Below are 14869 nucleotides of genomic sequence, written 5' to 3'. Positions count from 1 at the left end.
CTGCAAAGCAGAGTTCATGAAGCAGGTGTTCCCCAGGTTTCCAAGTCCACAGAGGCCAGGCTGTGTATGAGGCGATGGGGGCTCCTGGCAATTATACGAAGCAGAGAAGCCAGATCCACTGAAAAACACAATCCGCATCAGCAATAAAAGCAAGTGCTGTACATATGCTTAGGATGACTTTTGGAGCTCTGCTTGGGCCTCGACAACTTGTGCCTGGTCGTAGTCTCATAATGGAAATGCTCCCTACCTCCTCTGGTCCTCCACCTTTACTTGACATGCTAGCAGGCAGTAAGTACAGGGAGAAATGCCATTTGAATTTTCTTTTAGATTTTGATGACTAATTTTATATCATTCTAAGAGGCTATCAGATGATTTCAGGAAAGACTATTTTGGGTACCAAGATCAAGGGCTTACATGTGCCACCATCCACTAGGCCACATGAGCCTTGAATGGACCTGAGTGTTCGTTCACACACTCTTTCTTGTTTCACTCTCTCCCACCCTGCCTATGCTTTGAGGCATATGCTAACATGTATGAAGAAAGGAATACACTGCTAAGAGGAGAAAGAGGGTTCTGCCAGAAGTGACAACTGTCCCCTTTACAGCTGCCATGTAACCAGCCCATCCCTTCCCAAATGTTGTGATCTCCCTATACCAGCCATCCTGCCCTCAAGATTATCCTAGCTTAGACTGGAAAAAAAGGACCAGAGGCAAAAGGACAAGTAACAAAAGTCAGAACTAGGAGGCATGCTTTCCTGCAGGTAGGAAATGGAGTGAAAAAGCACGTGCAGCATGTTCTCCCAGGAAGCTCTAATCCCGCAAGGTTTATCTCTGCAGCAGCAGAAGAGCATTCCAGACACTCGTAGGGAAAAAAGCAAAGTACAAGGGCCTGTTCTTACCCCCTGCTGACACCGGAGCTGTGCATCCCAGAGGTGTTAGTGCTATCACCATTTGCAATGAGAGAGGCAGACACCGAGGAATAAGGACTTGCAGATGGTTTTGGAGAGGTAGTAAAGTTCCTGCTAGGTGCAGTGCTTGATCTGGGAGAGAAGCAAAAACACCACCACTGACTTGTTGCAAAGTCCAGGCCCCATTCAATGCCTTAGGTTTCTTCTCAATAAACAACCATCCTTAGCTGTGCTTCTCGGCTCATACCTGGACCCCAGAACTCAGAAAGCTGAGGCAGGAGTATGAGCGTGAGGCCAGTCTGTTCTACACAGAAAGAAAGGGAGTGGGGGGAAGCAGTCTCTATTCTCAGTTACTTAGACTACAAAACCCTGTCTTCACACTACCAGGAATTAAGAGTGGAAATAGAGAACTTCCGGAAGTCAGGCTCAGATTAACTAGGTTGGAGTAGGCAGCAGCAAACAACAAGAGATCCCTGTCTCGAAGTAGGTGGAAGGCAAGGCTGATACCTGAAATTGATCTCTGACTTCCACAAGCATGCTCTGACACATGTGTGCCTGCATTTATACATTTGACAGACACACACATACTTTCTCCCCCTGTGCCCTCAAGGGCCAGTGTAATAGTTCAGCAGGTTAAATCTGACCCACCCCAAACCCTAGGACTTGATAATTCCTCCCTGAGTTTTGTCTATATTGCTTATAAATCAGTGAGCATATGTGCTTTTCTTACTGATCTCATTTCCTGACCCAACACACTGTCTACTTTATGGCTGTACCCTCATGGACAACATTACATGACACTGACCTGGAGATCAAGAAAAGGAAAGTGCCTCAGGAATACCATTCTATGCTTACTCTAGACCAACCACACCTTAGTAAGAGACTCTAACCTTCATGGAATCTTAAAGTGGCTCTGCTCTTCCCTATCTCCCTTCATGGAAATTCTTAGGCTTCAGAGGGGGAAGAATAGGGAGAAGCAAACAAAGGAGGTACAAGTGAAGCAGCCTAAAGGCCAGGACAGTCACCTGCCTCTGCTCGGAGTTACCAACTGTACTTCACAGGCTGCAAGCCAACCACCTGGAGGGTTTCCCTAGAGCAGTGGTTCTCACCCTTCCTAAGGCCGCAACCTAAAGATACAGTTCTTCAAGTGGACCCCAAAGGAGTTGACCCAGAGGTTGAGTTTAGGGGTCAGCTTTCCTATATTCTGTAGCACTTTTGGTTATGAAGGGAGTTGTCTAGTCTGAACTTTTCTGTTTGTTTCCCTTCTGCGGCTGTCACAAATTTCTACAAACTCAAGGGCTTTCAAGACAACACAAATGTGTATTATCATGAAATTACTGGAAGTTAAAAGCCTAAAGGAGGGGCTGGAGAGATGGCCCAGAGAGAGGATTAAGAGTGCTTGTTGCTTTTACAAAGGACCCAGGTTCCCAGCATCCATATGGTGATCACAACCACCTATAACTCCAGTCCCAAGGAATCCAACTTCTTCTTCTAGCATCCACTGGCACCAGGCACATACATAATATACAGACAGACATACAAGCAAAATGCCCATACACATAAAATAAATAATTAAGCCGGGAGTGGTGGTGCGAGCCTTTAATCCCAGTACTCGGGAGGCAGAGGCAGGCAGATCTCTGTGAGTTCAAGGCCAGCCTGGTCTACAGAGCAAGTTCCAGAACAGCCAGTACCGTTACACAGAGAAACCCTGTCTCAAAAAAACAAAATGAATGAATGAATGAATGAAAAAAAAGTCCAAAGGAGTTCTGAGTTAAAGTCAAGGTGTCCACGTTATAGTCCTCTGTAGCGATTTTAGGTTCTTGTAGAGCTTTTCTCCTATTTCACGCTTTTCCTCGGCTTCTGATCTCACACCACTCTGACTCTCCAGCCTCCCTTTCACTTACAGGGAGCCTTGTGGTTACACTGGGTCCACCTGAAGAGTCTCCCAATTTCAACATTATTATTATCACATCTGCAAAACATATTCATAGTTCTTGTGACAGGAGACTGGCATTTTGTGGCAACAGGGTTCTATTTTCAGCTTTTCTTTTGCATATGCATATATGGTGTGTACGTGTGGGAAACGTACATATGTGCATTCATACGTGTCGATGCTGAGGTTGACGTTAGGTGTCTTCCTTGATTGCTCTTCACCTTACATACTGAGGCAAGGTCTCTCACTGAACCCAGAGCTCACCATGTTGTCTAGTCTGGCTAGTCAGCTTGCTCCAGAGACTGCCTGTCTCCATCTCCTGTGCACGAGGATTATGGCAGGCTCAACACCCACCCCACACAGGTGGTTCTGGGGATGAGAGCTCTGCTCTTCATGCGTGCATGACAAGCAGTTTCCTTGCTGGTCCATCACCACAGCCACAGGATTCTTTTGTTCATCTGTTTTTGTAGACAGAATCTCACAGTCTCGTAGACCAGGTTAGCCTAGAATTCACTATGTACCCAAGGATGACCTTGAACTCCTTCTTCCTCCTCCCTCCACCTCGACCAAATGTTCTCATAGGCTGAGATTACAGGCATATGTCACAACACCTGGATCTATTTGTGTCATCAGATAAGGAAATAGTAATGTTATTTCCCTGCACGACATCACAGAAAAGAGCTATCACTTCTTTGTGCAACCTTCTAAGGGTGTGCACAATTCCACAAGTCACAGGGCTAGCTTCTGACGGAACTGTGCTTGGAATCCACTTTTAGTAGCTGAGCAGACCACAGAGCCAAGGTAAGTGGGAGCAAGACATCATCCTTAAGTCATACAAGACCTCATCCTAACCCTCCTCTTCCTTTCTCAGAGCCTCTAAACTACAAGTAGAGAAGTAAAGGAGCTTAACAAACACAAAGTCACTTGGAAAGTAGCCATATCAGCTCTGACCTTCTCCCCCCACCTCCCGTCCTTACATCTCTTACACTATATCAAGCAAGCTACTTACCAAAGGCTGGCACTTCAAACACTATGCAATTTGGATGAGAAACTGCTGTTTCCATCTAATTCAGAACAACCCTCTCCGTCTTCCCCGTTCTCTGACCCTGTGAGCCCAGACACAGCGGAGAGAAGGTACACTTACTTTGACTGCAGGGTCTGCCTGGGCCATGTGCCATCTTCATTTTGGGGCTCAATTACTAGCACCTAAGCAAAAGGGGAAACCAAATGAACATAGTGCAACACACCCACTTTGGACATGCTTATTGCCAGAAGACTTGTTGACACACACCCTGGTCAGAGCTGCCTGTCTGGGCATGGCCTGGGCCCTCCTACCTGACCCTGGTACAGCCCAGCATCCTGGATAGTGTTGTCTAGCTTGCTCAGCTGCTCATAGGTGTTGCTCATGTATTTGTTCCAAAGCCGAGTTTCACGCTCTGCAGGGATATTGAACAGCTTCCTCATCTCCTTCTCGATGGTTGCTAGGAATAGGCAAAAACATCATTCAGGGCTGTCTCCAGAGATAAAGTTAAAGATAGCCAAGGCAAACCAATCTTCATCCTGCTTCCTTCTCAAATGTTAATGGAAGATCTGGAGCAAATATGTTCACAGACCTTAACTTGTTTGTGCTCCTAAGGCCAATCATCTTTCAGAGCCCTCCTTGTAAGCAGCAGCTCACTATGCTTCTCTGATAATGCAGGTCTTTACAGCACCACAGTAACACAGACCTCAGGTGGAGCGGCTCAGGCCTATAATCCCAACACTCGGGAGACTGAGGTGGAAGGCTCCAACAAGTTCAAAGCTACTAGAAAGTTTTAAGTCAACCTGAGCTTTAGTATGAAAACCTATTCAAAAACAAAACAAAAGAAAACAGACAAGGAAGAGGAGAAAGGATGAAAGAAAGGCAACATAGAAAGTTAGAAAACTAAAAGCTGGACGGTATTGGTGCACACCTTTCATACCAGCACTCGGGAGGCAAAGACAGAAGGATCTCTGGGTTCGAGGTCAGCCTGGTCTATAGAGGGAGTTCCAGGACAGCCAGGGCTACACACAGAAATCCTGTCTCAAAAACCAAACAAACAAGACAAGAAAAAGCTGGGGGGCGGGGGGCACGGGGAGGGCAGGGGAATCCATGGCTGATATGCAAAATTAAATTAATTATAAAATTAAAATAAATAAATAAAATACCAGTTTATCATATCAATCGATAGAAAAAAGAAAAAGAAAGAAAGAAAAGAAAAAGCTGGACAGTATTGGTGCACACCTTTCACCTCAGCACTTGGGAGGCAGGAGCAGGCAGATCTCTGAGTTCAAGGCCAGCCTGGATTTTTTGTTTGTTTGTTTGGTTTTTTGAGACAGGGTTTCTCTGTGTAATAGTTCTGTCTATCCTAGAACTCACTTTGTAGACCAGGCTGGCCTCGAACTCACTGAGATCCGCCTGCCTCTGACTCCCGAACGCTGGGGTTAAAGGTGTGCACCACCACTGCCCAGTTGGCCAGCCTGGTTTAAAGAGCTAATTCCAGGACAGCAAGAACAACACAGAGAGACCCTGTCTTGAAACAACCCCTTACCCCCAAAAAGAAAAGCAGCTAGCTCTATGATCATTATTGTTAGATGCACAAACAAAAAATGAGGCCTTCTGAGTTCATTTGGCCACCGATTTTAGGGGGGGGGGGGGGGCGCACAGGAGAGATTTGAGGAAGGGAATACAGGAGGGGCTGGAGGAAGGAGAGGGAAGGGAAGGGATATAATCAAATTTTAATTAAAATCTTATGAAAAAAAAAGGGGCTCTCAGCCAGGTATGGTGACATCACCTATAATTTAGCAATGGAGACGCTGACACAGAGGATCATGAGTTTGAGGCCATCTAGGCTACACAGCAAGACTCCACCTCAAACAAAGGGGAGTTTAGGTAAAGTAGACTATGGATGTGGTTCAGTGGTAGAGTGCCTGCTCAGCGTTAATAAAAGGTCCTGAGATTGAGGCCCACTCTACCAAAAACAAACAAAAACCACAAAACAACACCTGCCATTTTTTCCCCTGAGAATGTGGGAGTTATTTTTTTTAACTAATAAACTTTTATGTGTATGGATTTTTTTTTTTTGCCTGCATGTATGTACGTCATGTGTGTCTAGGACCCTCAGAGACCAGAGGATGGTGTGGATCTATGGAATTAATAATTAAAAAGAGTTGTGGTGGTTAGAATGAGTGTGGCCCCTCGGCTCTCATGTTTGAATGCTGCCACCAGTTCGTGAACTATTTGGAAAGAATTAGGAAGCATGGCCTTGTTGGAGAAGGTGGACCTCTGGGAGGTTTCAAAAGCCCATGCTAGGCCCAGCTCACTCTCTCCCCCTTCGGATCAGAAGGTAAAGCTCAGCTACTGTTCCAGCACCATGCTTGTCTGTTTTCTGCCATGATGGCCATGGACTAACCCTCTAAAACTGTATGCAAGCCCCCAGTTAAATGCTTTCTTTATGAGTTGCCTTGGTCATGGTGTCTCTTCACAAGAACTAAACACTAAGATGTTGGAAACTGAACCCTGGTCCTCTGGAAGAGCATCAGTACTCTTAATTGTCGAGCCATCTCTCCAGTCACTGTTGTTTTCCGTGTGTGGTTTGTGTACTTATTAGTGTGGGTATGTGCGTGTGGGGACCAGAGGCCGTCTTAGGTATCTTTCCATCTTTTATTTTTTGAGACAGGGTCTCCTGTATTGATTTATCTGGAGTAGCTGACCAATGAGCTTCAGGGATCTGCTTGCTTGGCTCACCTCCCCAGTGATGAGGTTAAAAGGACAGACCACACCTGGTTTTCTTTTTTCCTTCTTTTTTTTGGTTTTTCGAGACAGGGTTTCTCTGCGTAGTTTTGTGCCTGTCCTGAGTCTCACTCTGTAGACCAGGCTGGGCTTGAACTCACAGAGATCCACCTGCCTCTGCCTCCCGAGTGCCGGGATTAAAGGCGTGCGCCACCACGGCCCGGCCCTGGTTTTCTTATGTAGGTGCTAGGGAGGTGAACTCAGGTCCTCACGCCTACACAGCAGGCACTCACCCATAAAGCCATCTCCTTAGCCTTGTTTTCTTTCTTTGAAACAGGGTCTCACAGTAGACCACACTGGCCTCAAACTCTGGGCAAATCCTCATGTCTCTGCATTCGAAGTGCTGGGATTACTTACAAGTGTTAGCTACTATGCCCAGCTCAAGTAGTAGAGGGTGTTTTATTTTTTGTTTATTTTTATTTATTTACTTGTGTTTGTTTATTATGTATTCATGTATGCATGCATGCCAGAAGAGGGCACCAGATCTCATTATAGATTGTTGTGAGCCACCAAGTGGTTGCTGGGAATTAAACTCAGAATCTCTAGAAGAGCAACCAGTGCTCTGAACCACTGAGCCATCTCTCTAACATTTTTTTGTTGTTTATTTTTATTTTGGGTTCTGAAGTTCTGTGAGGTTGTACAAGGTCCTCATACAAGTAACTGTCACTGAGCTACCCTCTAGATCCCAGCTGAGATTTTTGGTGAGCTCCTTTTGAAGTGCTCTGCCTCTATAGTCCTTCCTCCTTTCTAGAAGACAAATGAGTAGGAACCAGGCTTGGCATTACACAGCACAGCGTTAAAACCATGTGAGATCATGGAACTGACTGTGTGAGGAATTGGGGGGGCAGGGGTAACAATAAGCTGGGTGTGGTGTGCACACGTTTAACTCCAAAACTCATGAGGCCCAGAGGCAGATGAATCTCTGAGTTTGAGGCCAGCCTGGTTTACATAATGAGTTCCAGGAGAGCCAGAGCTACATAATAGAGAGACTTTGTCTCAACACACACACACACACACACACACACACACACACACACACACACACACCCCTCAGAAAAAATATAAAAGTGGCAATGATAACAGGTTTCTGAACATGCAACAACCAAAATGAACTCAAAATCTAACACCCAGGGCTAGCTGAGCATAGTGACCACTTAGGAAGTGGAGGCAGGAGGATCAGGAGCTCAAGGCTAGACTGGGTCAGAGGAGTTGAGACCAGCTTAATTTACATAAGCCCCTCTCTCAAGGGAAAGAAAATCAAACAGGTAAAGAATCTGAGGTGCTTCTGGTGCCACATCACTGCAGCCGTACTTCTCAACACACAATAGGCATACTCTGCTTTACACATGCGATCAGACCATGCAGTATCAGACCAATACAGTGCCTTAAACAACACAGCTCAGACTCAGGACTTCTGTATGTACGTTTTTACTGTATACATATAGTTTTCTGTCTCTAGAAACGTAAGGGTTTAGGTTGGTGATGTGGCTCAGCAGGTATAATGATTGCCTAGCACACATGTACCATAAATACAACCCCTAGACTCATAGAAACCAGCACTTCAGGAAACGGAGACACGAGGATCAGGAATACAATGGGGTTTTGTTTTTTTTTTTTGGTTTTTTTTTTTTTTTTTTTTGGTTTTTTGAGACAGGGTTTCTCTGTGTAGCTTTGCACCTTTCCTGGAACTCACTCTGTAGCCCAGGCTGGCCTCGAACTCACAGAGATCCACCTCCGCCTCTGCCTCTGCCTCCCGAGTGCTGGGATTAAAGGCATGTGCCACCACTGCCTGGCAGGAATACAATGTTATCCATGGCTATATACTGAGTTCAAGTTCAAGCCTGCTTGAGCTACTCTGGTGGCCCAAGTCCTGTTCTATAGAACACAGTTTCCAGGTCTGGTTCTTCACAACAATTCCTCTGGAAAAGATTTCCAAGTCAGGACTGACAACCCCAGTTGGGTAACAAGCCTTGAGAGAGCACCCCAGCTTCCCTTTCATCAATTACAATACCCTGTGTTCTCTCACCAGACAGCCAGAACCCTGGCCAGCTGCTTACCAATGGTGTCTGCTTTGCTAAAATGGCAACTTAGTACATTGGTGGGGTCACTGTTCTCACAGAGCTTCAATTCCAGCAAATACACCTCCACTTTGCAGTGCTTGACAAACAAGCCATGCTCCACAACCTGTAAACAAGAGGCAAGGGTGAATGAGCTATGAATGACACCTGGGCAGTCTTGTAAGTGACATGCCTCAGCAGCAGCGGCAGCAAAAGACTAAAACCTCTCAAAAAAAAAAGTTTCCTGTCAGGAGGTGGTGGCACATGCCTTTAATCCCAGCACTCGGAGGCAGAGGCAGGTGGATCTCTGTGAGTTCAAGGCCAGCCTGGTCTACAGATCGAGATCCAGGACAGGCACCAAAAAAAAAAAAAAAAACTATACAGAGAAACCCTGTCTCAAAAAACCAAAAAAATAAAAGAGCTAGGCGGTGGTGGCGCATGCCTTTAATCCCAGCACTCAGGAGGCAGAGGCAGGTGGATCTCTGTGAGTTCCGAGGCCAGCCTGGTCTACAGAATGTGTTCCAGGAAAGGCTCCAAAGCTACACAGAGAAACCCTGTCTCCAAAAAAAAAAAATTTATATGATAAAAGGGCTGGAGAGATGGCTCAGAGGTTAAGAGCCCTGGCTGCTCTTCCAGAGGTCCTGAGTTCAATTCCTAGCAACAACATGGTGGCTCACAACCATCTGTAATGAGATCTGGTGCCCTCTTCTGGCCTGCAGGCATGCATGCAGAACACTGTACACATAAATAATCTTCAGAAAAAAATAAAATAAAAATTTAATTCATCAGCATATATCCCAGGAGTTACAATCCCCCCGCCCCCCATAATGAAGAACCAAGTACATCTTTATGGAATCAGAGATCTGTATGGATAAACACCAGGCCCTATAGGCAGGTCTCAGAAGGTCAACGTTGAAGAAAAAAATTCTTGTTTTGGCCCTTGTAGGGTTTGTCAAAGTAAAGGGCTATAAAACAGACGTAAAACCTTAGAAGGGGAGGAGAAAAGCAGGGTGGCAGCAGTGCAGCCTTTAATCCCAGCACTCAGGAGGCAGAGGCAGGAGGATCTCTGAGTTCCCAGGCTAGCCTGGTCTACAGAGAGTTCCAGGCCAGCCAGGGCTACACAGAGAAACCCTGTCTCAAAAAAACAGACAAAAAATATCCAAACAAAAACAAAACACACCAAAGTCATTAGGTGAGCATGGTGGCTCACATTTGTGATCTCAACACCCAGGAGGCTCAAAGAAAACGCTCAACTGTCCCAGTTCAAGGCCTACCTGAGCTACAAGTGAGTTCAAGTTAGCTTGGTAACTTAATAAGACCCTGTCTCAAAGGAAAAAAAAGAGGGCTGGAGATATAGCTCAGTGCTAGAACAGTTATTAGCATATGTGGGGAGAAAGGGAGAGCAGCAATACTCATTAGTTTATGTCCATAGGGCCCAACTGAATAGTATCCCATAAAGTGCTCTAAACACTATGGACATCCTGAACTACCAGGCAGCTCTGGTATTTGGAGACCACTTAGTAACATCCTGAGTTACTCACAACCATTTTATTTCCTAAAGAGAACTAGAAACAACCTAGAAATAGTCTCTCAGGCCAGAATTCCAGCACTCAAGGATTTGAGGGAGGAGATGACCAGTAAAAAGAGGCCAGCCTGGGCTACACAGAGATCCTCTCTCAGGAAACAAAAACAAGGTCTCAAGACATGGTGGTGAGGTTTTTAATCCTAGCACTTGGGAAGAAAAGGCAGGAGAATCTCTGAGTTTGAGGACAGTCTGGTCTACAGAGCAAGTTCCAGGACAGCCAGGGCTATGCAGAAAAACCCTATCTCTCTCAAACAAACAAACAAAGTCTCAATACTTGCTTTCAATCACTTAACTACATTTATCTTCTCAAGAAATCAACAGAAGTCAGTGCACTCGGAGAACTTACACACACACTAGCCGGTGGAAGGACTCAGGTACTCACTTTTCTGACAATGGGCTGCTGGCCTTCCACACAGCCGTACCAATTTAGCAATTTATTCCAGGCTTCGGTTGGGACCAACACATAGTCCAGCTCATCAATTAAGTGTTCCTTCAAGGTCTGACTTTCAGGATCTGAAAAGGAAATTAGCACAGATCTCATTTTTCTTTCTTTTCCCCAGAATTTTTAATTTTACAAGATTCTTAGATATTTTCATGAGAGAAGACTCAACAGGAGAAAGCACAATGATCCAAAACTCTGTCCCTGGCCACTCATTATCCTTAGTCACACTGTTTGTTTTGTTTTGCTTTTTTCAAGACAGGGTTTCTCTGTGTAGTTTTGGTGCCTGTCCTGGAACTCGCTCTGTAGACCAGGCTGGCCTCGAACTCAGATAGATCTGCCTGCCTCTGCCTCCTGAGTGCTGGGATTAGAGGCGTGTGCCACCACTGCCTGGTCTTAGTCACATTTTTTGAGGCACTTATATCTCTCCTATAATTAGAAAAAGTAATCTCAAAAACAAATAAACAACAACAACAAAAAAAACACAAAACAAAAAAGAAGAAAAAAACCAATAAAATGGTTAATTATGAATACTTACAATAATAATCCTATCGATAGTGCTTGAACTCAGACATCTACACATGAAACATCTGCTGAGACAGCAAATAAATGAGGCACTGAGGGTTGGGGGTATGTTCTTACCAAGCAATCATGCCGAGCCCTCAGTTCAGTTCCCAGCATGGCAGAAAAAAAAGGAGGGGGAGGGGATGGGAGGGACCACAGACCACCGCTGTGAAATAACAAACAAGAAAACAAATAATTTCCTTTCAGCTAGGCGTTATGGTGCACATCTGTAATCGCAGAACTCAGGATCAGGACTGTAACTTCAAGATTTACTTGGGGTACATAGGTAGTTCTGGGACAGACTGGGCTACATAATTGCTATGTAGCTAAGTTATATATTAAGACCCTGCCTCAAAACAAACAAGTAAATAAATAGAATTCTCTTTCTGAGCATTTGGGAGGTAGATTCAAGAAGTACATGAGTTCAAGGTCATCACCCTCAGATACATTGCTAGGTTAAGGCCAGCCTAAACGACACAGTGGTGGGGCATGCCTTTAATCCCAGGCAGAGGCAGGTAGATCTCTGAGGTTCAAGGCCAGCTTGGTCTACAGATCAAGTTCCAGGACAACCAGGAATACACACAGAGAAACCCTGTCTCCAAAATCAAAAACCAAAAAAAAAAAAAAGACAAACAAAAACTACAAACAAACAAATAAAAACCCACAAAAAAGGGCTGGAGAGATGGCTCAGGGGTTAAGAGTGCTGACTATTCTACCAGAGGACCCGAGTTCAATTCCCAGCATCCACATGGCAGCTCACACCTGTCTGTAACTCCAGTTTCAGGGGACCCCGACACCCATGGCAAAAACACAAATGCACATAAAAATAAAATACATTAAAAAAACAAAAACAAAAGGCCTGGCAGTGGTGGTGCACACCTTTAATCCTAGCACTTGAAAGGCAGATTTCTATGAGTTCGAGGCCAGAAAGGTCTACAGAGTGAGTTTCAGGACAGCCAGGGCTACACAGAGAAGCCTTGTTTTGAAAAACAAAAAATCAGAGCCAGGTATAGTAGAGCATAGAGCATGGCTTTAATCTCAGCACTGAGGAGGCAGAAGCAGGACCAACCTGATCTACATAGTGAGACCATATCTAAAAATGAAAACAAACCACCCCGAGATGGTGGAACACACCTGTAATCCTATCACTTCAGACAAAGAAGATCACAAATCTGAGCCAACCTCAGATCCATGAGCTCCCTCTTGAACAGCAAAGGGCTGGTGAGACAGCTCACAGGGAACGATACTACCACGGAGCCTGACAAACCACACTGCACTATGCCATGCACACACCCGACCTGCCTCACGCTTACGCACACAAAACTTTAACCTAAAAAATATAAAGCAAATTAAAAATCTGAAAGCCAGACTCAATGGCACAAGACTGTAATTCCAGTACTTCAGAGGCTAAGGCAGGAAAGCAGTGATTTTTGAGGCCAGCTTAGGCTACATAGCAAGTTTGAGCCCAGCAATGAACACAGCAAAGCCCTATCCGTAAAACAAAAATAAGAGTATATTTACAGTGGCACACTCCTGCAAACCCAGCACAAAGGAGGCAATGGCAGGAGGACTAACTCAGTGCAAGGCCAGCCAGAGCTACCCAGTGAGCCACTGCCTCAGCAAACTGAACAGCAAAAATCCAGGGAGCCGGAGACGGCTCCACAGATACGGGTATTTGCTGCCAAGCCTGAGGACATGAGTCAGTCCCTTGAACCCACATGGTAGGAGGAAAGAACCAACTTCCATAACCAACACACACACACACACACACACACACACACACACACACACACACACACACAAATGTAAAGATACAAAAAACAAAACCAGGTTGATATTAGATGTATGTGTAAGTTATCATAGCTAGCTACCTGCCTGCCTGTCTTCTGAAGATTCTGGACACAGGTGAGAGATCATCTGGAAAAGCTAACCATGCCACCTCCATGCAGTCACAGAAATAAACTATGCATCGCTTTTGCTACAACACTTAATAGGATATGACGAGGTCAGAGGTCACAACTCTACTGACCTTCCACCTCTCCTTACACTATTTCTATGACAAACACAGTACAGAGATGCTTGATGACCTTTAATATACCTACAATTTGATCTACTTCACAAATACCAAGAATCTGTGGATACAGCTTAGCGTGGTGACACACACCTTTAATCCCAGTAATCAGGAGACAGAGGCAGGCAGATCTGTGAATTCAAGGCTAGCTTGGTCTACATAGCGAATTCCAGGATGTAGAGAGAACCTGTCTCAAAAACAAACAAAAACCAACAACACTCAAACCAATTACTGGATATTACTTGCTTAGCATACTGAATGTGATCCAGAGTATTCAAAGAAAAAGGAGGTGGGAGGTGTGGATTGCAGGTGCAATTTAAAATGATTTTTATTCTTTCAATTTACATACAAGCCCAAAATCTAAAAAAGAAAAAGATAATTAAGGAGATGGAGAGATAGTTCAGTGGTTAAAAACACTTACTGCTCTTGCAGAGGACCCAACTCTAGTCCAAGCACCATTGTTGGGCAGCTTACAACCTACTCTAACTTCAGCTCCAGGGGATCCAAAACTCCCTTTTGGGGTCCTCAGGCACTGCACTCACATGCACAGATTCATTCACAAGTACACATGCATACACACAATTAAAAATAAAAATAAGCAAGACAGTTGTGGCACAGGCCTTTAATCTCAGCACTCGGGAGCAGAGGCAAGTGCATCTCTGTGATTTCAAGGCCAGCCTCGTCTACAAAGAGTATTCCAGGACAGCCAGGACTATTACACAGAGAAACCCTGCCTCAAAAATTAATAAACTGATTAATTTAAATAAATAAATAAGTAAATACATAAATAAATAAATAAATATAAAAGCAAAACATTACCAAGTGGGCAAGCAAGACATCTTTAGCTTTGTTTGCCTAAAAACCCAACTGCATAAAGCTGTCCTCTGGCCTTAGTATACACTGTGTCTCACCTACACATACATATCATACATGTGTGTACACATACAATAAAAATAAAACAAAAATGTAAAAAAAAAGTTTAAATGTTACAAAGTATGGCAGTTGAATGAGACTCGGACCCTATAGGCTCAGATGTTTGAATCTCTGGTCCCTGGATAGTAGCACTATTTGGGAAGGATTAGGAGGTGTGGCCTTGCTGGAGGAGATGTGTCACTGAGGGGTGGCTCTGAGGTTTCAAAAGCCCACATCTGACCCAGTTTCTCTCTCTACTTGCTGATCAGGATGTAAAGATCTCAGCTACTTCTGCAGCACCATGCCTACCTGCCTGCTGCCACACTACCCACCATGATCATCATGGACTAATCCTTTGAAACTGTAAGCAAGACCCAAGTTAAATGACTCCTTTTATAAGCTGCCTTGGTCATGGTGTCCATCACAGCAACAGAACAGTGAGACATGAAGCGTGCTCTATTGTTAGAAGTAGTTATTTAGGGAAAAAGTGCTTCTCTGTAAGACTCTGCAAAGACTTCTACTACAGATGTAAACAAGCATTTCCATCTCTTCACATTATGAGAATTATAAATTCACAGTGTCCACAGTAT

The 14869-nt window shown here is 44.7% G+C and overlaps 1 protein-coding gene across 2 annotated transcripts in view; it reads right to left on the bottom strand.

Moving 5' to 3' along the window:
* The window catches only part of Usp4 (ubiquitin specific peptidase 4), a 36169-nt gene that overhangs the window by 18175 nt on the left and 3125 nt on the right, over nucleotides 1-14869 (bottom strand). For both annotated transcript variants that reach the window (XM_052720705.1, XM_052720713.1), the window contains exons 3-8: nucleotides 10676-10806; nucleotides 8709-8835; nucleotides 4176-4321; nucleotides 3985-4046; nucleotides 899-1039; nucleotides 1-118 (exon numbers count right to left, since the gene is read on the bottom strand). In XM_052720705.1, coding sequence (XP_052576665.1) covers nucleotides 1-118; nucleotides 899-1039; nucleotides 3985-4046; nucleotides 4176-4321; nucleotides 8709-8835; nucleotides 10676-10806 — 725 coding nt within the window. The remainder of the gene's footprint in view (nucleotides 119-898; nucleotides 1040-3984; nucleotides 4047-4175; nucleotides 4322-8708; nucleotides 8836-10675; nucleotides 10807-14869) is intronic.

This window comes from Peromyscus californicus, unplaced genomic scaffold (genome assembly GCF_007827085.1).
Source record: "Peromyscus californicus insignis strain IS unplaced genomic scaffold, ASM782708v3 Scaffold_11__1_contigs__length_118956290, whole genome shotgun sequence".
Lineage (NCBI taxonomy): Eukaryota > Metazoa > Chordata > Mammalia > Rodentia > Cricetidae > Peromyscus > Peromyscus californicus.
The sequence above is the reverse complement of the archived record's forward strand: the minus strand, read 5'-3'. Positions and strand labels throughout refer to the sequence as shown.